The sequence below is a fragment of the Leuciscus leuciscus genome, assembly GCF_965113295.1.
Source record: "Leuciscus leuciscus genome assembly, chromosome: 12".
In the NCBI taxonomy this organism is placed as follows: Eukaryota; Metazoa; Chordata; class Actinopteri; order Cypriniformes; family Leuciscidae; genus Leuciscus; species Leuciscus leuciscus.
In genome coordinates this window covers 32,243,004-32,264,737 of record NC_138736.1, presented here as the reverse complement: position 1 = coordinate 32,264,737, position 21,734 = coordinate 32,243,004, and the positions used below count along the sequence as shown (strand labels likewise).

Here is a 21,734-nt window from a genome sequence, read left to right as displayed (position 1 = left end):
GCACCAACAATTAGCCCTCTTTTGAACTCTGATATCTCTCCCATTATGTTGTGTGGATTGCAATATTTGATGTACAGCTGTGCTATTGCTCAGATAATTCAACCACACACTCTTGAAACTGCCAAAACTTCTGCTTTTACAGAGGCGATAACACTTGCTGACGATCAATTAATCAAAGACATTTGATTAGCAGTGCTTGACTGTTCTGGAAGCAGTAAAGGTGTACTTAGTCTTAGTTTGTCACCCATGGATTCTCCATTCTGGACAAGTTTTTTGTAAAATAAATAATTACACAGTGTAATTGTTCATCTGAGGCTGTATTTGCATAATTTTAAGACTTATCAAGGACTAGATGATTTTTTATTATGTCCTGATACATACACTATACCGTTCAAAAGTTTGGGGTCGGTAAGAATTTTAATTTTGGGGGAAAGAAATAAAATAAATCAATACTTTTATTCATCAAGGATGAGTTAAACTGATCAAAAGTTACAGTAAAGACATTTATAATATTAGAAAATGTTCTGTTCTTTTGAACTTTCTATTCATCAAAGAATTTTGAAAAAAAAATTGTACAGGACTGTTTTCAACATTGATAATAATAATGAATGTTTCTTGAGCATCAAATCAGCATATTAAAATGATTTCTGAAGGATCACATGACACTGAAGACTGGAGTAATGATGCTGAAAATTCAGCTTTGATCACAGGAATAAATTACAGTTTAAAATATATTGAAATAGAAAACAGTCATTTTAAATTGTCATAGTATTTCACAATATTACTGTTTTTATTTTTATATTATTTTTATTGCTTCTTTTAAAAACATTAAAAAATCTTACTGACCCCAAACTTTTGAACGGTAGAGTAAAAGTTTTTTTTTTTTGTAGTCTACGGCAAGCGTTGTGTGATTATCCCGCAGTTTATTTTTTACCACAATTCACATGGGTTCACACTCCGCGGTAATTCAAGAGAAAAAAATCTCCGAATGCTCCACGTGAAACTTTGGTCGACTCTTCCGCCCTTTTTCTATCGTGTCTAATGATTTTGATTAATATGCACGAGGGAGGGAGAGAGAGAGAGCAAGACAGCGTGTTGTTTGAAGACGTGCGTGCGTGCGCGCGCGGCCGGGGCTCTCTCTCGTATGCGCCCTGTCAAGCGCAGTCAGTCATAGATTCTACATCACTCACCGATCAAATAAGGCTTTGGCGGCCGCCAAAAAAAATTCAATGCAGGAAAACCCCTGGATTGGTTATATAACGTTGGATAGAATGATGGCCATCGCGTATCAGCGCACATAAGGTACACACTGTGAAGTAATTTGCAAACGTTTTTTAGAGAAATGAAAACAGGTCGACGAATCGACGCGCATATTTTGCGTCGACGTCATCGATGACTTCGACGCGTTGTCCCAGCCCTAATCCATAAACTTTTACTCTACGAAAACCATTTTCAAAAGTGTGCATTTTCAGGCCAACAAAACGCTGTTTTCATGTAAATGAACAGCCAAAAAGCACAAAAACTTTTTATTTAAATAAAAGATTTATTTAAGATCATGTATTGGCAATGCAAGAGTCAAGCTCCTCCAGCACATCCCAAAGACTTTCAATGAATTTAAGATCTGGACTCAGAGGTCCAGATTCTTTCACAATTTAAGGCTGGTGAATTTTGACATTGTCATCCTGGAATATGGCCATGATGTGTCCTCCTACATGATTGTTTAAGAAATGAAAAGCTACACACTATCAATTGGAACTGTTCCCAAACATATAACATGCTAGAAACATAATAATCAATGCAATAATGATCCAATCATAGACTCTCAAGCATTTGCCTATTTAAATCCAAACAGCGACTTTTTTATGCTAAATATCTCCAGGAAGTCATTAACACCTGTTAGCATTAACATTTGTTAGCATTTCCATTCATCTCAATGGCAGACGCTCAGTTAGCACACGCCCCATTGTGTTGTGTAAAGAGCCTGTAGTGTGCTGAGGTAAGTTTAGGATCTTATATTTGGGTAACATAAGTGTATGGAAAGGATTTGACAGCTCATTGGGTTATTGAACAGAGATATTAATTGTTATATATGTAGTTGATTCACCCTGAATGCTCCTTAATATATTGTGTAGATGATGTGTGAACATAATATTTTAGAAGATCTTTAGCTTTCCTTTACACAGATGTTTTTGGATAAAGACAAAAAAGTTGAAGAAGTGGTTTACAGGCCTTGTGTACTTTTTGTTCTTGGTCCCGTGGATGACTGATACTAAATTATGAGGAAGTATCCATGAGCAGTGACGCGAATGAATGCTTTCATTATTTAGACTGATTTTCAAACAGTCTCCTTGAACAGCACTGCTTCCACACTGGAAGAAGAACACTGAAATGAGGACATTCAGACTCACACTTGTTCTAGTGGGCTTTGCGTTTTGTTGTGTCTCATCTAAAGGTGAGTTTAAATATCTGCAATTACATTATGAAGGACAGGACTGACTTGTAGGGCCAGTCTCACCATTTTACGGTCACTACCCTTACAAAAAAGAAGTTTATTCATGTGTGCTATTAGTAGGCCTATACTTCTTTTGAACTAAATATAAGAAAGTATACTTGCAGTCTACTTTTTATGTAGCCTACTTCTCAGAATGTACTTCTCAGAAATATACTTAAAATTGCACTTGAATATACTTGACTTTTACTAGCAGAAAATTCTAAGAGTATTTTCTCTACTTCTACTAAATTTTTTGATCGAGATGTAGCCTACTTAAAAATAGAAATAAATATTTTTACTTGGCTTGTAGTTGTGTGTAATCTTTTGATTGAGTATCCTTTTAAATACTTTTCCCCCCACATAGTTGTACATACTGTCGTATAAACTTGTATTGTTTGAAATTATTTATTTAAAGAAAACAGATATGTTCATAATTCTGAATATCTGGATTTTTTTGTGTAGCTTCTAGTGTACAGGAATTTACTTCAAACCTACTTTTTCCCCGAATGAATCAGTGTTTTCACTGTTATACAGTATGGGGCGCTATAGGTCCTTTTACAGTTGGTAAACATGGTGACGTATTTGTGTGGGCGGGGCTTAGCTGGAGGCAGAAAGATCCCTCTGGCCGCTTCACTAACGTTAGTTTGCCAGTTTGTTAGCTTGTTTTTTTTAACAATGACTGGAGAAAATCCAATTTTATCTTAATGTGCAAGGTCACTCACTGTCCAGGACCACGATTGTTATTTGCAAAAGTTCATTTTAACGGACGGAACCAGATTGGCCGACCCGTACACGCTCAGTCAATGGACGATCTGACAGGATTAACGTTAACGCTACCAACGGTTGAGTGGCCTGACTTCTACACCTGCCCGATAGAGAAACCGAGGGTAAAGAGAAACTGAGGGCATATAAATCTTTAGATGCCTATAACTATGTGCTGAATGGTCATGTAAAGATTTGTGTGTGCGATCCGCAGTTCTGCCTAGCCAGCGCCAAGACGACAATGTAAAGAGTGACGGTGCAATTTTAAAGATGTGGATATTTTCTAGAAATAAAAATTCCAGATACAGCATACTCATTTTTCATCGATTCTTGCACCCAACAACACAACAAGATGACATTTAATAATAAAAATAATAATTTAAGCTCCTTATTATGTAGCCGAATCTGTGCTGGTTTGTATTGGCCGCCTCCAGTTTTCCGTTTGTTTTGCCTCCAGCTAGCGCCGTGACGTAACTGTGACGTCGGCGCAAAAGGGGTCTATTACACATCTTCTGAAAGAATAAGATTATCCAGAAAACAGGTGTTGTGCCGAATTTCGACCAAATTATTACCCCACTACCCTATTATTGGTAGGTTTAGGATTGGTTGTGGGGGAGGGGTTAGGATTAGGCAATCAGGTACTGACTTCAACGAGGGGGGGGGGGGGGGGGGGAGTAATAATTTGGCAGGGGGTCGAAATTTGGCACAACACCTGATCAAACCACAGGGGAAGAAGAAGCTGAAACAAACAAGTGATAGAAGATGCTCACGCAAATCAAATGTGAAATAACTCGATCATCAAACATTAAATCAAAACTGCCTTACGTTACCGAATGAAATGTCGAACCCATGAAGAGGGCACGACTGTGATGTGAAGCTTTGGGCCATTGGGGGTGTTGATGGACTCGATACTCCATGGGATCATCGTTCTGAATATGATCCGGACGCTAAATTAGTCTATCCGATTGTTAAGTCTGACGTCACACGTGGCGTTTAGCCTTTTCCGGGTCCAAGCGCTCCTCTCGTCCAGAAATAACAATGGTGGAACCTGTACATTTATTTACGATCACGTCCTTCTTAGTGAGGCACCCTTGGCGGTCAAAAAGGGTTTAAATTCCTTTAACACCAACAGAGTGGTTAGTGTAGCTCATCACTCAGGTGGCATAATTAAGGGTAGAGTCCAGGCATCAATGAAAAATAAGATTTACGAGGTTGAAGTGAGTTAGCTCGGGACACGGGACACAGCACTGCGGCATTGTAAAAACACTCAATAATAACCAAAACACTAGCGAAAGCGGTAGGTAGGTAGAGAGGACCTGGACTTTGGACCCGGAAAGAGTATTATTGGAGAGTGGTTACGTCACGACTTAACAACCGAATACTTATGCTTCGTTTCCAGCGGTATGTTGTATACGCAATTTTTACCGTTTCCATTGTCAGGAGTTGTGAATGGTAACCCTGCTAAAATAATATATAAATAAATAGTATGAAAGTAAAGAAGAAAGCAGTTCACTTAAAGAAAACTTACAAGTATACTTGCAGTATAAAAGTAACGTTACTAATAGTTTTTACTGAGAGTATAGCCTAGCCTACTTAAGTGCACTTTCTTAAAGGGGACATAACACACAGTTTCTGCCAATCTAATGTTTAATTTTAAGGTTCATTAACGTTAGTTAACATTAATTAACAACCTTAGTTAACATGAACTAAGAATGAAAAATTCTTCTACAGCATTAATTCATCTTAGTTCATAATAATTTCAACATTTACTAATACATTATTCAAATCAAAGGTTTTTGTATTTGTTAACATTAGTTAATGCACCGTGAGCTAACATGAACTATGAACAGCTGGATTTTTATTAACTAACATTAACAAAGATTAATAAATACTGTAACAAATGTATTGCTCATTGTTAGTGCATGCTAGTTAATACATTAACTAATGTATAATGAACCTTATTGTAATGTTTTACCATCCTGAGTAGGCTACCTATAAAGAAGTATTGCATCCTTCATATCTCTGAAGAGTCTTTATATCAGATTTATAAAAGACAGATACAGCATACTAGCCTAGAAATCTAGACGCACCTTAGCGGCAGCAAAATGTATTTTGCAGCCAGGGCAGTCTAGCAACTCTCTATTGACTTTCGAGCTGCAAAAACCTAAATTGGGTCAGGCCAATCACGTCGTGTATAGAGTAGGCGGGGCGGGCTTAACATAATGACGAAAGAGTTGCGACGGTTCCCTGCCACTTGAAAACAAAGAATGACGGCTGCTGCTGGCGAACATCTTTCGAATCGGCTTTGTCCGCGACTCTGGAGGACTTTTCTTTGAGAAAAGAGCATAGAGCAGCACTTAAGTCATTCTTAAAAAAAAGGAAGATGTGTTCGTAGTTTTGCCGACCAGATATGGCTCCGCTGTTGGGAAAACGCTCTGGTTGGTTGAAGCGCTGTCCTATTGCGTGCAGAGGGAATTTGAAAGACAGCCGTTTATCCCGCCCCTCGGATTGAGCTGTGTCTACGGTGAGTTGCCAGACCCAACATCTTGATGTAGGTCTGGCTTGCCAGGCTAACAGCATACCGCTTCTTTCCGAAAACAGTCAAGCTCTTGGAGGCGTGCCATGGGCGGAGCTAAAGAGTTACCAGCAAATGGACACCTATGGTGGTCTGCTAAAAATTGTAGGGTTATTTAAACACAAACAAAACATCATCACATTATCCATGGATAACTTTTGATTCACTATACATTTGTGTTGTTTACGTTTACGTTTACGTTAAATGCCAATTGCCAACAAAACACATTTGATGCGGTTTTACTTACCACCTGCGGTTTCGACTCATGACCGGGATCTTTTATTGCTGGGACCGTCTTTCAGTTTCAACCGATCTGCAAATCCAGCGTCGAACTGGGCCTGCCCTTGTTTATAAAACATTCATCACCGAAATGCCGGGAACAAACAAACATACTTGCACAACTCTCCGGGAGAAGTGGCCATACAAGGAATTCCGCCCTTTATGACGTCATACAGGGCAGGGCCATACTCGAAAAAAACTTCCGAAACTTATACGAATCCTGAGGGAGTGTATTTGGCACAGAAATACTCTGTCATACATCCAACTCATAAAAAAAAAAAAAAAAAAAATTTGGCCATGTTTAGCATGAGAATTAACTGTGTAAATAAGTCAGAATGCATGAAATAGCATTAATAATAAGATAATAATAATACGTTTACTGTTATGGTTACTTAAACATATATACTAAAAAGTGGGCCAATTTAGTCCCAAGCAGTATTGAAATAGTACACTTACAAGTGTACTACTAGTACATTGATATTAATATACTTACTACATAAAGTATGCTTAAAAATATACTTGAACATTACTTAAGTACAGTTAGGTCCATATATGAAGAGTTCAGATGCAAAAGACTCTAAGTGCCATCTTGAATTTTCTTCTAGAATTATCATTTTTATCATGCTCGTATATTTAAGTTCAGTCATTTCACTTAAATGCCAATGAAAATGACCTATTAATTGTCATTTATGTGAAATTACTGAACTTAAATATAAGAGCTTGATAAAAATGACCATTCTAGAAGAAATTTTCAGATGGCACTTAGAGGCTTTTGCATCTGAACTCTTCATATATTTGGACACAGGCACAATTTTTCTTTTTTCAGGTATTTACCAAAACATATTCAAGCTATAGTTATTTAATTAATATGGGCAGAAAGTGCACACTCTCAGGTTTAATTTGAGGGTATTTACATCCAAATTGGAGGACGGGTTTAGGAATTACAGCTCTCCCCCCCCCCTTTCAAGGGACCAAAAGTAATTGGACAATTGAATCAAAAGCGATTTCATGGACAGGTGTGGGCTATTTCTTCGTTATTTCTTCATCAATTAAGCAGGTAAAAGGTCTGGAGTTGATTCTAAGTGTAGTATTTGCATTTGGAATCTATTGCTGTGAACCTACATAATGCGTTCAAAGGAGCACTCCATGCAAGTCAAACAGACCATCATTAGGCTTCAAAAACTAAATAAATCCATCCGAGAGATAGCAGGAATATTAGGAGTGGCCAAATCAACAGTTTGGTACATTCTGAGAAAAAAATAATGCACTGGTGAGCTCAGCAACATAAAAAGGTCTGGATGTCCACGGAAGACAACAGTGGTAGATGATCGCAGGATTCTCTCCATGGTAAAGAAAAACCCATTCACAACATCCAGCCAAGTGAAGGACACTCTCCAGGAGGTAGATGTGTCATTGTCAAAGTCTACAATCAAGAGAAGACTTCACGAGAGCAAATACAGAGGGTTCACCACAAGGTGCAAACCATTCATAAGCATCAAGAATAGAAAGGCCAGATTAGACTTTGCCAAAAAGCATCTAAAAATGCCTGACCAGTTCTGGAAAAGCTAAGATCAACCTGTACCAAAATGACGGGAAGAAAAAAGTATGGAGAAGGCTTGGAACAGCTCATAATCCAAAGAATACAACATCATCTGTAAAACATGGTGGAGGCAGTGTGATGGCATGGGCATGCATGGCTTCCAGTGGCACTGGATCACTGGTGTTTACTGATGATGTGACAGAAGACAGAAGCAGCCGGATGAATTCTGAAGTGTATGGGAATATACTGTCTGCCCAGATTAAGCCAAATGCAGCAAAGTTGGTTGGACGGCGCTTCACGGTACAGATGGACAATGATCCAAAACACACTGCAAAAGCAACCCAGGAGTTTTTTAAGGAAAAGAAGTGGAATATTCTGCAATGGCCGAGTCAATCACCTGATCTCAACCCGATCAAGCATGCATTTCACTTGCTAAAGGCAAAACTAAAGGCAGAAAGACCTACGAACAAACAACAACTGAAGAAAGCTGCAGTTAAGGCCTGGCAAAGCATCACAAAGCAGGAAACCCAGTCTTTGGTGATGTCCATGGGTTCCTGACTTCAGGCAGTCATTGCCTGCAAAGGATTCTCAACAAAATATGAAAAATGAACCTTTTATTTATGATTATATTAAAGGAACCGTATGTAAGATTGTGGCCAAAACTGGTACTGCAATCACTTTCAAAGCAGGAACGTAGGCTGCTACAAGGAGCTTCCAATGGCAAGTGACGAGTCCTACACAGTAAGTTTTTTTTTCTGACTTTGTCACGACGCATTTCGGAATCATAACGAGGTCTTTTAGGTTTCGTAACGTTAGACATTTTTTATCCGACACGTTTGTAGCTGCAGCTGTGGTAACTAGAGAAGATCTGGCAACCCGGATGCCGAAACACTACTGACTTCGTGATTGGTAGATAGGTGGAGGGTGGAGCTTCAGGCCAAAACACAACATGACAACATCAACATCAGTTGAGGGCTGCAACTTCACTTTTAAATGATAATATCCTGGCCGGACTACTGTTGTCAGTGATATAAGTATTTAAAATGAACATGATTTCTTAATGTCTAGTGACATATCAGGGCCATTTTATGATTAATTGAAATACATTTCTTACATACGGTTCCTTTACTTTGTCCAATTACATTTGAGCCCCTAAAATGGTTGCAGTTCCTAAAATGTTTACTTGATATTTTAGTTCAACCCCTTGAATTAAAGCTGAAAGTCTGCACTTCAAATTCATCTTGATTGTTTCATTTAAATTTTATTCTGTTGGCATACAGAACCAAAAGTATGAAAATTGTGCCTGTGTCCAAATATATATGGACCTAACTGTATACTTCATAAAATGAACTTGAGGTATACTATACATGAATTATTTTAATCACATGCTCAGAATAATTTTAGCTTCTTCATATGATTTGTTAAATCTAAGTCCGTTTGATCTTCCCAAGAATCTCACTGCACAAAAATGAACTACCTCATTGTTGAATATGCACAGATTTCTGGATGTATTGAACCCTCAAGAACATGTCTTAAGTGACATATACTGACTCTTATTCAAATATCTGTCTGTTCCCTTCAGATGTTTATGTGTTCCAGAACATTGTTGAATGCGAGTATAGCAAAGAGGATTTGTCTGATATGGTCTACATAATAAAGCTGGTCTTCAACCAGAAGCTTATGTGCAGTTATGACTCAAGGCTGGGGAAATATGTTGGTTATGATGAATATGGAATCAAGAACGCTGATCATTACAACAGTCAGACCTGGAAGATGAAAGAGCGGAAGGAAGAGCTGGAGACACTGTGCAGAGCTAACGCAAGATACTATATCAAAACCACAACGAGAAAGGGTAAACAATGTATTTTACATTCTTCTTCTGCATCTTCATTTAAGCAAAATAATGGCATTTTAATGAAATAAAAAATGAAAGCAATGAGTCTGAAGTGGTCCAATAGGTTATATTTAGTGGATTAATTTGGTTGTCTTCACAACAGTGCCGCCCATTGTGACCGTACGTTCCACTGAGAAGGCTCGTTACGGTCAGCTGACCACCCTGGTGTGCCATGCATACAGTTTTTACCCACAGGCCATTAATATGACCTGGCTATTGGACGGATCGGAGGTCACTGGTGTCGTGATCTCTACTGAATTCATGGACAACGGTGACTGGAGCTACCAGATGCATTCACACCTGGATCTGGTCCTCCACAGAGGAGTCAGTGTGAGCTGCCGAGTGGAGCACAGCGGCCTGGAGAAACCTCTCGTCGTTCAGTGGGGTGAGTAAGATCGTGAGCTACTGTATTTATCATTGTTTAGATAACTGGTGGAATTTACCAGTGGTAGTTGGTGCTGATCACCTGATCCATGAACAAAAGAACAGCACACTGCCATAAGCTTCAACTTCTCATTTCTGATTCATGCAGAAGAACTGACCAGGGTTATTAACGTTAACTAAAAAAAGAAGAAGCAAATGTTTTAAAAATAGAAATCTTTTGTAACAACAATATATACATGGTCAGTAATTTGGGGTCAGTCATTTTTTTTCTTTCTTTTTTTTAAATAAATCAATACTTTTATTCAGCAAGGATGTGTTAAATTGATAAAAAGTGATAGTAAAGAAGATTTATATTATTAGAAAATCTTTTTTTATTTTGAATAAATGCAGTTCTTTTTAACCTTTTATTCATCAAATATATTAGGCAGCAGAACTGTTTCCAACACTCATAATAAATCAGAATATTAGAATGATTTCTAAAGGATCATGTGATAGACTGGATGTCACATGTGACACTGAAGACTGGAGTAATGATCCTGAAAATTCAGCTTTGCATCACAGAAATAAATTATAATTTAAAGTATAATAAATTGAAAACCAATTATTTTAAATTGTAATAATATATCACAATATTACATTTTTTTTTCTGTATTTTTGATCAAATAAATGCAGGCTTGATGAGCAGAAGAAACTTCTTTCAAAAACATTAAAAATAGTAATGTTTCCAAACCTTTGGCCTGTAATATATATATATATATACTTTTTATTTAATTAAACCCTTTTTATTGAAATAAAGCTAAAGCACTAAGTTAAAGGAGTAGTTTACTTAAAAATGAAAATTATGTCAACATTTACTCACCTTCAAGTTGTTCCAGACCTGTATTTCTTTCTTCTGCTGAACTTAAAATAAGATATTTTGAAGAATGTCGGTAACCAAACAGTTGATGAACCCCATTGACTTCCATAGTAGGAAATAAAATACTATGGAAGTCCATCAACTGTTTGGTTACCGACATTCTTTAAAATATCTTCCTTTGTTTTCAACAGAAGAAAGAAATACAGTTTTGATACAACTTGAGGGTGAGTAAATGATGACAGAATTTTCATTTTTAAGTGACTAGTCCTTTAAAGCACTAAAACTACACATAAATAAATAACTTAAACTAAAACTACACTCGACACTTCAATTTTTTTTTTCTCACAAATACAAATGTTACTGCATGATGTTTGTGTTGATGTTGCACTGATGTCATGTTGGAATTACTGTAGTAATTTCCCTATAGTAAAATCCACAATGCACATGCATTTCAGCGTAATGATGTTCAGATGGTTTTCTTGCATTGTTGGTTTATTGATTTGCATGTAAACTCTTAAAATAGGTTATTTGTGTCTGTCACCGGATGTTCATTTCTGAATGAAAACATGGTCTTTTCTCTTTCTCTGGTCTTTTCTCATGCTCAGACTCGACCTCCCTCGATACCAGAATTGCAAAATTAGCTGTTGGTTGCTCTTTTTTCCTTATCGGCCTTATTGTGGCCTTTTCTGCTGCATACATCTATTACAAACGAAAGCCCAGAGGTAAAAGTCTACCACTACTGATCCTAAAATAATGGTGTGATAATCCAAGATAGATTTAAAGAAACGACGTAAACACTTTTCTTGTCTTCCCCCAGGTTTCTCTTCCCTTCCCCTCAGTTGAGCATCTGATTTTGTAATGTGTTAAGGGTTGAACCATTGATGAAAATCAACTCTGCTTTTACGTGGATGTGTAAATGTTTGATTCCCTGTTGTAGATTGCTCATTTTAATAAAGATTTTTTTTTTTTTTTTTTTTTTTACTTACCTATGCCTGATTGCCTCTGATATTTGCACATCAAAGACTTGTGAACAAAGCATAGTAACAGAAAAAAAAAATCCTCAAAACTGCAACAATATATCTGATAAATTCATACAACTGTGTCAAACTTGCAAATCTATAGGGATTCATTGATGTACAGTTTTATTTGTAATGATCTGGTGTTGAATGATATCATTTAGGCAGAAAAGCAGCAGAAAGAAAACACTGACTGCATTTACTGTAACAGACACAAGGGACCATCGTTGATTGTTCTCTTTATTTCCCCAGACGCACAGTTTGTATTTCAGAGCAGGTGCAGTGCAGCTTATTCACTGTCATTATCACTCCTCAACTAGGCCTATTTCATCTAGGAACAAACATGTTAAATTAACAAAAAAATAAAGCCATTTTTAGTTTATGCATTTTATAAATATGTAGAAAATTAGATGCCATAGAAATTATATAATGTTCAAAATTAATTTTCAATATTTATTTATAAATGTTGAAAATCATAGCATAATATAAATTAATATTAATTTAATACTTAAATTTAATTTAATTTTCTATACTGTATATATATTATTTGTAGTCACTTAGTTTTATTATCAGTTTATTTTTGTTGTCATTCTGTCTGTGCACTGTAAGCTTCTGCCACCAAGACAAATTCATTGTGTGTGTGTGTGTGTGTGTGTGTGTGTGTGTGTGTGTGTGTGTGTGTGTGTGTGTGTGTGTGTGTGTGTGTGTGTGTGTGTGTGTGTGTGTGTGTGTAATTATAACTATAATTTATTTTAAATGTTTAAGATTTATTGATGGGTCCCTTGGACTTTTATCGAAGCCAGTAGTTGACCCGGCCGTGCTCTAGAATTACATGTATTTTGAACATTAGCGCAGCATGTCATTTGTTTTCTTCAGTTGTACACTTCTGCTCTCTTGTGGTCAGTTACGATATTGAGCATTTGTAAATGACTCCACTGTGGTTCCAGTTTCTCACAGCGCTACCAACTGTTAACATATTTTCCATTTGTTTAGGGACTACATCAATAACACAATAATAACACAATCGAGTAGCAACAACAGTAAAAGTTCCCTTAAAAAAAAAAAAAAAAAATATATATATATATATATATATATATATATATACACTCATATAAAAAAGTAATGCTTTTACCGACATAAATGTGAGCGAATTAAATTTTTTTTATTCATTAAAATCTGTTCTGTACAAACTGCGTCGTCCCACTCATAACTGTGAAGCATGGGAAAAAATATCAGTGGTCTTTACCTCCCTCTAGTGGACATGATTAGGTACTTGAACACTCAGCTGACCGTCATGGCGGCGTCCTCTCGTCTCATATCCAGGCTGACATTAGTGACCGGTGAGATTTAAAAACATTTGATTTGTCTTAATGGCCATATATATATATTTTGTTAGTCATAATACCATTTTATAGTTGAACACTATTGTTATACAAGTCATACAGCTACCGTTCAATTTCAGTGCTCGTGAAAACACCTTTGTTTTGATCATGTTTAGAACTAAAGATTGAGTCTGTAAAATGCAACATTAAAAGTACAGCTTCAGTATTTGTATACAGGAAACATAACACATAATAAGACTAAATATTACATTGTAACATTGTGAAATATTTGCATCATGTGTCATTTTGTTTCTACTAAAGTTTAAGGAAATGTATCAGAGATATATTGATCAGATTAATAAAGCCGTCATGGTGTGTTTGTTTCAGGGGGTGGCAGTGGCATCGGCAGGGCAGTGTGTCAGAGATTCGCCACTGAAGGTGCTTCTGTAATAGTGGCTGACCGCAATGAAGAATCAGCCAATCAGACCTTGGAACTCCTGTCACGTGACCACAAAGGTCAGGATCACATGGCTCTTGGGGTGGACGTGTCATCAAAGGACAGTGTGGAGAAACTAGTGACAAGTATACAGGTGTGACAGACGTGTGTGTGCTGTTCATGGGCTCTTCTAGAGCTCTGAGGGGTCGAATAATAAACCAATGTTTTCTTACAGTGCCGCTACTTCCAGCCGGCCTCTGTGTGTGTGAATGCAGCCGGGATCACTCAAGATGAGTTCCTTCTCAAGATGGAAGAGGATGATTTTGACAAAGTCATTGAAGTCAATCTCAAGGTGCCACAATCTAGAGTCTAACTGTAGTGTTTAATTATGAAACTGTAATTAAATACAGTCATGCAAAACAACAGAGATGGTTTTAATTTTAATCATTGTTAAATAGAAAAAATGATGGGGAAAAACTCTTGCTCTCTCTTGATAAAAGTAACAGTTTTGCTTTTTTTTTTTTTTTACATAAGGTACATGTCTTACATTTCTAATTATTATCAGTGCAAAAACAGTTGCGCTGCTTAATTTATTTTTGTGGAAACCTTGATACATTTCTTTTTTAAGGATTTGTTGAATAGAAAGTTCAAAAGAACAGCATTTATTTGAAATCGAAATCTTTTGTGTCAACTATTTTTACTATCACTTTGGATCAATTTAATGCTTGCTGAATGAAAGTGATAATCTCTTTATAAAAACAATTCTTACTGACCTCAATCTTTTAAATGGTAGTGTATATATAGTTTTTTTCCCATTAAAGTTGTCCCCTTCAAAACCTTTGAATGCAATCTGTACAGTGTGCAAGTCTGTATCCGATCTTCTGTATTCATGATCTGTTTCAGGGTACTTTTCTTCTGACTCAGGCCGTCTCTAAGGCTTTAGTTTCTGCCGGGTCTGCGAAGGGCTCCATCATCACTGTGGGCAGTATAGTGGGCAAGGTCAAGCATTTACAGGATAGCACTATCATGCTGTAGTACAGTCACACTTCTATTACAGTGGACATTTAACATTTGTACACCAAGGATGCTTAATAAAGTCATGAACAAGTGTCTCTTCTTTGTCTGTAGGTTGGGAATGTTGGCCAGGTGAACTACTCTGCTTCTAAAGCAGGAGTTGAAGGACTCACTCGAACCGCAGCCAAAGAGCTCAGCAAGTATGTGAGCATTTTACTGTGACTGGAACATATTTACAGACCTGCACATTGTAACTATTTTATGTTTTGCTTTAGGGTTTGTGGAGCTGCTTATGTGTTAGTAATGGGCTGTAAACATCACACTCTTTAACAGTTTTTATGAAGAGAGATCATGTCTCTTTATATTCTATAATTTTAATAATTTAATATAAAAGATGTTTTGTGCCTTTTAGATTTGGTATTCGCTGCAACTGTGTCCTGCCAGGCTTCATCACTACACCCATGACAGATAAAGTACCAGAGAAAGTCATCGATAAAGTAAGGGACTGTCTTCAGATTAATAAAATCAGCTGATTGTTTGTCATTTAGAGTTATTTGTGTTTATTGATTAAAAACAGCTTTGAACTTTATTGAAGGATCTTAACCTTTTTATTATATTAATGTATTGCATTGTCAGACCATTGCAAGATATCTTACCACATTAAAGCCACTTTTACTGAAACTTTAAGTAATATTTTGGTTATTTTGTGCAGATCACATCCATCATTCCAATGGGAAGGATGGGAGAGCCTGCTGGTAAGTATTTCTTTATTATACAAAAACATTTTCATGAATGCACTTGTGAGTATCACACCAAATGTGACCCTGGATCACAAAACCAGTCATAAGTCGCACGGGTATATTTGTGGCAATAGCCAACAATACATTGTATGGGTCAAAATGATTGATTTTTCTTTTATGCCAAAAATCATTAGGATATTAAGTAAAGATCATGATCCATGAAGATATTTAGTAAATTTCCTACCTCAAATATATAAAAAAAATATTTTTGTGAGTGAATGCAGCAGAATCACGAACATAAATGGACAACTTTAAAGGCGATTTTCTCAATGTTTTGATTTTTTTGCACCCTCAGATTCCAGATTTTCAAATAGTTGTATCTCGGCCAAATATTGTCCTATCCTAACAAACCATACATCAATGGAAGGCTTATTTATTAATGAATGCATTTCAGCTTTCATGTGATGCATAAATCTCAATTTAAAAGAAAATTACCCATAAGACTGGTTTTGTGGTCCAGGGTCACAAATGTGTTCTAATAACTGGGTTGGATGATCACTTTGTATATATAATAAGATATCTTTCTCTTTCACTTTTGCTCGTCTCTGCAGAAGTCGCTGACGCATGTGCCTTTCTGGCTTCTGATGACAGTCGATATATTACTGGCGTCAGCATTGAAGTTGCTGGTAAGAAGCTTGATCTCTTGCTGAACAGCATCTTCAGCAGAAAACCTGTGTATGATTTTATTTCGAAATATGCTGTTGTCAATTAATCTTTTCTCTTTAATCAATACAGGTGGACTCTTCATTGGCTGAAAACAATGTTAAAAGTCTCTAAATTGTTCACCAACACAGTGCCTTTTTCTATGAGAAACTGTCCTTGTATAAATGTAACTTAATTGCTGTAAAAATATTGTGTACAATGCAACAAATGAAAATGAAAATTCTATATTTATACAATTAAAGTGTGAAAATGAATACTGAACCCACTTTTTAAAAAACAATTAAGTTGACACAGGAGGAAATGTGTTGATGTGTGGTTTAATGGGAATGTTTGGACCAAAACAACATCAAGTCAAAGAATTAAAACAGTTAACAGTTTAAAACCCAGACTAATAGAGCGCAATTTTTTATAGGTGTTAGAATGAAAGTGGGCAAAGGAATTATGGTTTCACCAAGACAGGAGAAGACTTGTGCTGGGAAGTTGTTGAAAGGTGAAAATGGTAGTTTGGCTCAAAAAAAACGAGGCAGATCAAATATTAGCAAAAGCACCATGTGACCATGACAACAGGAAACAAACGGGGAAAAGAACAACAAAGGAGTCCAACAGCTCTTTAAATAGATTATATATTACACAAACAGATTTTGAAGTACTTACATAAAACAAGTTTTAGCACCATATTTGTTTTAAAGACAGATGTCTGACAAAAACAATCCTAGCGGTATTGTCCTCGTGAGAAAACCACACAAACAACTTTTAATTCACAAATCATTTTTATAGCTTTTCATTCCCCTCTCCATGTTTTAAAAAAGAAACAAAAAATATACATAAAAAACAAACCACCATCAGTTTCTTTCCCTCTTCCTGTCCCTTCTCCACTGCTGTCTGAATCTCGAGACATTTCCGTCTGTCTTATCGTCTCCGCCTGCACTAAACTCTCCTAAACCTCTATTTGCGACTGAAATGCATTGAAACAATGCAATATTATCACCAATAACTGATCACAAGCAAGTATATATATCATACAGAGAAGGCAGATTTGCTTTCTGGGGTTTAATTTACATATTTAATAGATTGTTGAAAAAAAATAATAATTACAGATGAATACCACATTATTTGTTGTACTGCAAGTGTTGGTCATTTTCTTGTGAGCACCTGTTTGTTTCACAAAATAAATACAATAAAATATTTCTGTACAAATGGTTCTAATGCACAATTCCAGCCTGAACGCTGTTCACACGAAAGGTCAAAGGTGACAAACGGACGGGTTCGTCATCAATACTGAATGCCGTGGGTCAACCGTGTGCGGATTGTCAGATCAAATGCAAATTTGTAGTAAAAAACAACCAGTTTAAGTTCTTTCACCATAAATACTGGACTGGTAAGTTGGCAGCATGTCTAAAATAAAATAAAAAAAATCGACAATTCTTACAGATTTTTTTTTTTAACTCTATAATAAATGTACAACATTATCAGATTCAGTACAATTTGACACTGTAAATGGCTGATTTCATTGCATATATATATATATGGCCCAAGTCATTCAGTACGGTTACAATGCTGGTGTGATTTTATTACAGCACAGAAATAATTCTAATTTCACTTTCTAATGGAGTTTTCATGCTCAGCTTCCGTTCCTCAGTTTACATTTTTCACCTGCATTCTATTCTATAAGGAAAGGGAGGAACGATCAGGCACGGAGGTAGGAAGAGTGGAACGTCTCGGAAGAGAAACAGTGGGGAAGGGGAGCTGTAGGAGAGAGGGGGCCGAAACGGGACGGTCTTCCGCTTTAGGCCAGCAGTATCTGCTCCAACACACTTCTGTTACTCGACAGAATATTTGTCAAGATCTCTCCTGCGAGAATGGCTCTCTTCTCCTCTTGTTGTCCATCCGTTGCTGGGAGTGTTTTTCCCTGGGCGTGTACTTTGTGTGCAACTTTGTTTCACAACATTGTGTGTGTGTGCATGTGTGTGTGTGTGTATGAATCTATGTGTCCCACTTCTTACACGTAATTTCAAATGTCTTTTTTTAGTGTTGGCATTATGTCTATGTTTTAAGTGCATGATTAAGTGAGTATGTTTGTGTGTGAATGTTTGTTTCGGCGATTGTATTCCCCTTGCCCTCAGCATGTGTGTGTTTATCCCAGGAAACAGACAGGTCCCACTTCAAAACCAAATTTCTGATTGTCCTCCCCAAAGTCTGAGATCCTGATGTCCAGCAGAGGGAGCTGCTCCACCTGAGGTGTGTTCACCTCCAGCACTGTCCTGTCCAAACCTTTACGATACTGCAGGGGGAGGAAAGAGAAAGAAATGTTTAAGAGGAGGGACAGAATACCGTGTAATGAGTAGATATAATTACACAAGAACAACCCAGCAAACTGATATTTTAATAATATTGTATTTTGGTTGTAGTTAAAACATTCTAAAAACACACCTAAACTAAAATAAATTGTCAAATCAAGATATGAAGTGCTGTTTACATATAAAAAAAAAAAAAAAAAAAAAACTGCAACTTTGAAAAATAGCTTTGTCTTTGCACTTTTATACAACCAACATTTTCATAAAATACCCAGTCGACTTATCATTATAATGTATTCTTCCAATCAAACCAAACTACACATTTTATACACTTTTTGATTGAGCTTTGAATGATGCTAGCATTACTTTTTGCAACAGTGTGAATATACATTAGCGTTCAAAAGTTTGGGGTCAATTTATTTAAAGAAATTGATGCTTTTATTCAGCAAGGATGCATTCAATTGAACAAAAGTGACAATTGAACAATGTCACTTACATTGTTACAAAAGATTTCTCTTTCAAATAAAACGCTCTTTTGAACTTTGTATTCATTAAAGAATCCTAAAAATGTGATGCTATAGAAATGTTTATTGAGCACCAAATCAACATTAGAAAGCTTTGTGAAGGATCATGTGACAAAAACTCTGAAAAATCCACTTTAAATATATTAAAATAGACTAGAGTTAATTTAAATTTTACAAATATTTTACAATATTACTGTTTTACAGTTTTTTTTACCAGCCATGGTGAGCATAATTAACATGACTAATTAAACATTATTAAAATATTAATTATTAAACATTATTCAAAATCTTACATTAAATGAATGTATTTTAACGCACATTTAATGTTAATTTAGTGTAAAAAAATTACATTAAAACATTTTTTAAAAATCACTATCTCTTCATGACTTAAATTGATTTTTGGAGTTAGGTTAGCTTGTATTTAATATTAATTAAATTTATTGCAATCTCTTGTTCATTTATTCGTTTTGAAAAAGCCTGAGGTAACTCACAGAGCATCCGTCGATGAGGGCTTTGATGAAGGGGCTGGTCTCGTAGCTCAGCTCCTCGTCGTTGGCTCCCTGGAAGTGTAGCGCCCGCTGGTAACCGCTGTCGGCAGTGAGGTCAGCCCAGGCCACTGATCGGTGGCAGTGGTAGGTTAGGTTTTGACGGGCCTGGACGCTGAGCAACCGCAAGAATCCCAGCTGGACGACACCTACAGGCTCTCCACTCAAGTCAACATATGAAAACTACAACACAAAGGAAAGTATTAAAATACATTAAGCTTGACACCAGTCTTTTGACACTGACATTCTAAGATTTTGTAGTCTAACAGGGCGTTCACACTGAATTAATTGGAAATGGAAATTATGGTCCCTTTGTTATTGCAAATCACTTTCAATGTGAATACCCTTTAATTGAAACAAGCTTTTTTCATATATATTAGTTGTCTAAATTAAACATACAGATATGATATGAAGAGTTCTCAAGGCAATAAACTCACCTTGTCCCCATTTGCAAACTGACTGTACCAGGACCCAGGCCATTCCTTTGGCCAAGAGTTCATCTTTACCTATGGGAGAATTTTGGACAAATTAAACAGGATTCGTAAATTCAGATCAATCCAGATTTCAGAAGTTGATGTCTAATGAATGTTTAAACATATAAAGGTAAATGACTTACATTCTCCACTGCTTTGCTGGGATACAAGCACGTCTCTCCACCGGCAGTGAAGTTACAGTAAACTCTGAAAGAGTCCCGTGCGCAGCCTTGATTTGGATCAATCCAGTACTCGCCTGAATAAAACAATCATGATGATTCGATTGCAAAATGCCTCACCGTTGGCCATTGAATGTGTCTATCATGTAATAACCATGATGTCATACCGTCTTTCAGATCTGGTTGGCTGAGGTGGAGGTCCTGGCAGGTGCGGGCCGGGCTTTCCTGCGTTCCCAGCGGGAAGCGCATGCTGTCGATCTCCTGGCGCAGGGAATTGAGCGAGCCGAAGATCTCCTCCATCCCTTCATTACCGGTCAGGAACTCTGTGCCTGTGGCGTCGGCAGCCTCAGTGTCAGCCTCAGACAGCATCTTACTGGCGTCGATGGAGCGCTTGGACTTCTTGGGGATCTGAATGGGCAGCGGCTGGATGACATCACCAGGGGGACCCTGAAGCAAAAGAAGAATTCAGCTGCATTTCAAGGACACAGGAACTCTGGGATGTGCTGATCTCCTTTAATCTTTGTCTTAAATGATTTCCCTGTCAAATGATTCGTGTGCAACATCTTGCATTTTATACTGTAGATAACACACTCACCGGTGGTCCTGGTGGTCCTTGTACACCTTTTTCTCCTTTAGCACCAGCTCCACCCTGTACCACAGAGATAAGACATACAAGATTATTTTACTGTAAAGTATGATGCGTCTATGTATAATGCTTTATTTTAACATTACCTCACACAATATGGCTCATGATATAATTCTCACACTCACTAACAGACAGTTTGTTAAGTACAAGTATTTAAGGAAGGATTTTACATGGGTTACTCACAGTGGCACCTTTAGCTCCTTTGTAACCCCTCGGACCCTGTGAGAAACATCACATCCATTCAGCTTTAATCAAACAGACCAATGTTTTGAGAATTTTGATGCTTCTGAGCTCAAGCTGTGTACTCATAGTTCCAAGAATATTTCCAGAAAATTCTGAATTCGGTATGATAAACAGCACTACAAAACTGAGAAATAGTAATGAAAGTTTACTCACAGGCATACCAGCAGGACCTGCAGGGCCAAGAGGGCCGGTTCCTCCAGACATACCCTAAAATAAAACATCAAGAAATGAAAAAAGTCTGTGATACTTGATTGTATGAAATAGGGTATGAACTACGAATGTTTTGCATGTATGTAAAAAAAAGAAAAAAGAAAAAAGAAGTTTGGAGTTGGTAAGATGTATACATTTTTTTGAAACAAGTCTCTTATGCTCACCATGGCTGCATTTATTTGAAGAAAAAAATACAGTAAGAGAGCAATATTGTGAAATGCCATTACATTTTAAAATAATGTTTTCTAATATAACATATTTGAATCGTGTAATTGATTCCTGTGATGGCAAAGCTTAATTTTCTTCAGTGTCACATGATCCTTCAGAAATCATTCTAATATGTCTGATATGCTGATTATGTCCTCAATTATCAGTGTTGAAAACATGTGCTGCGTAATATTTTTGTGGAAACCGTGATACATTTTCAGGATTCGATAAAAATAAAAGTAAAAAAACTGAATTTATTTGAAACTAAAATCTTTTGTAACATTATAAATGTTTTTACTGTGACTTTTGTTCAATTTAATGCATAATTTCTGAATAAAAGTATTAATTTCTATAAAAAAAAATTGGACCAACCCCAAACTT

At 36.7% G+C, this 21,734-nt stretch overlaps 3 protein-coding genes and 1 long non-coding RNA gene across 12 annotated transcripts in view; 2 read left to right on the top strand and 2 right to left on the bottom strand.

Moving 5' to 3' along the window:
- Positions 1–1,976: 1,976 nt before the first annotated feature.
- LOC309511191 (SLA class II histocompatibility antigen, DQ haplotype D beta chain-like) lies at positions 1,977–11,751 on the top strand. 2 transcript variants are annotated; one of them, XM_082186320.1, is made up of 6 exons: positions 1,977–1,996; positions 2,357–2,452; positions 9,230–9,499; positions 9,645–9,926; positions 11,387–11,503; positions 11,599–11,751. In XM_082186320.1, the coding sequence occupies exons 2-6, from the start codon at positions 2,389–2,391 to the stop codon at positions 11,622–11,624; spliced, it is 759 nt and encodes a 252-aa protein (XP_082042446.1). In that variant the 5' UTR covers positions 1,977–1,996; positions 2,357–2,388; the 3' UTR covers positions 11,625–11,751. The 2 variants fall into 2 exon arrangements, with proteins under 2 accessions (XP_082042446.1, XP_082042445.1); XM_082186319.1 differs by lacking the exon at positions 1,977–1,996 and having other exon boundaries at positions 2,301–2,452.
- On the bottom strand, positions 2,848–4,208 carry LOC309511238. Its single transcript, XR_014210549.1, has 2 exons — positions 3,761–4,208; positions 2,848–3,043 (listed from the first exon to the last, which is right to left on the bottom strand). It is a non-coding gene; the product is annotated as an uncharacterized lncRNA (long non-coding RNA).
- A 1,188-nt stretch (positions 11,752–12,939) lies between the features above and the next one.
- On the top strand, positions 12,940–17,123 carry hsd17b8 (hydroxysteroid (17-beta) dehydrogenase 8). The gene is made up of 9 exons (XM_082185130.1): positions 12,940–13,137; positions 13,507–13,709; positions 13,791–13,907; positions 14,459–14,554; positions 14,684–14,769; positions 14,982–15,066; positions 15,282–15,324; positions 15,921–15,995; positions 16,105–17,123. Exons 1-9 carry the CDS (start codon positions 13,017–13,019, stop codon positions 16,122–16,124), a joined length of 846 nt encoding a protein of 281 aa, XP_082041256.1. The 5' UTR covers positions 12,940–13,016; the 3' UTR covers positions 16,125–17,123.
- Positions 16,638–21,734, bottom strand: part of col11a2 (collagen, type XI, alpha 2) — a 34,449-nt gene continuing 29,352 nt past the window's right edge. For all 8 annotated transcript variants that reach the window (XM_082185119.1, XM_082185120.1, XM_082185121.1 and 5 more), the window contains 8 exons: positions 21,090–21,143; positions 20,877–20,912; positions 20,643–20,696; positions 20,215–20,494; positions 20,012–20,124; positions 19,833–19,901; positions 19,342–19,578; positions 16,638–18,313 (listed from right to left, as the gene is read on the bottom strand). In XM_082185119.1, coding sequence (XP_082041245.1) covers positions 18,167–18,313; positions 19,342–19,578; positions 19,833–19,901; positions 20,012–20,124; positions 20,215–20,494; positions 20,643–20,696; positions 20,877–20,912; positions 21,090–21,143 — 990 coding nt within the window. In that variant the 3' untranslated portion in view covers positions 16,638–18,166. The remainder of the gene's footprint in view (positions 18,314–19,341; positions 19,579–19,832; positions 19,902–20,011; positions 20,125–20,214; positions 20,495–20,642; positions 20,697–20,876; positions 20,913–21,089; positions 21,144–21,734) is intronic.

What these genes read in the sequence shown, in the direction of transcription:
- LOC309511191 (XM_082186320.1), top strand. Translation starts at nt 2,389, where the DNA reads ATGAGGACATTCAGACTCACACTTGTTCTAGTGGGCTTTGCGTTTTGT. An exon ending in CAAAACCACAACGAGAAAGG is followed by an intron (nt 9,500 to 9,644) that starts GTAAACAATGTA and finishes TCTTCACAACAG; the next exon opens with TGCCGCCCATTGTGACCGTA. An exon ending in ACCTCTCGTCGTTCAGTGGG is followed by an intron (nt 9,927 to 11,386) that starts GTGAGTAAGATC and finishes TCTCATGCTCAG; the next exon opens with ACTCGACCTCCCTCGATACC.
- hsd17b8 (XM_082185130.1), top strand. Translation starts at nt 13,017, where the DNA reads ATGGGAAAAAATATCAGTGGTCTTTACCTCCCTCTAGTGGACATGATT. An exon ending in CAGGCTGACATTAGTGACCG is followed by an intron (nt 13,138 to 13,506) that starts GTGAGATTTAAA and finishes TGTTTGTTTCAG; the next exon opens with GGGGTGGCAGTGGCATCGGC. An exon ending in CGTCAGCATTGAAGTTGCTG is followed by an intron (nt 15,996 to 16,104) that starts GTAAGAAGCTTG and finishes TAATCAATACAG; the next exon opens with GTGGACTCTTCATTGGCTGA.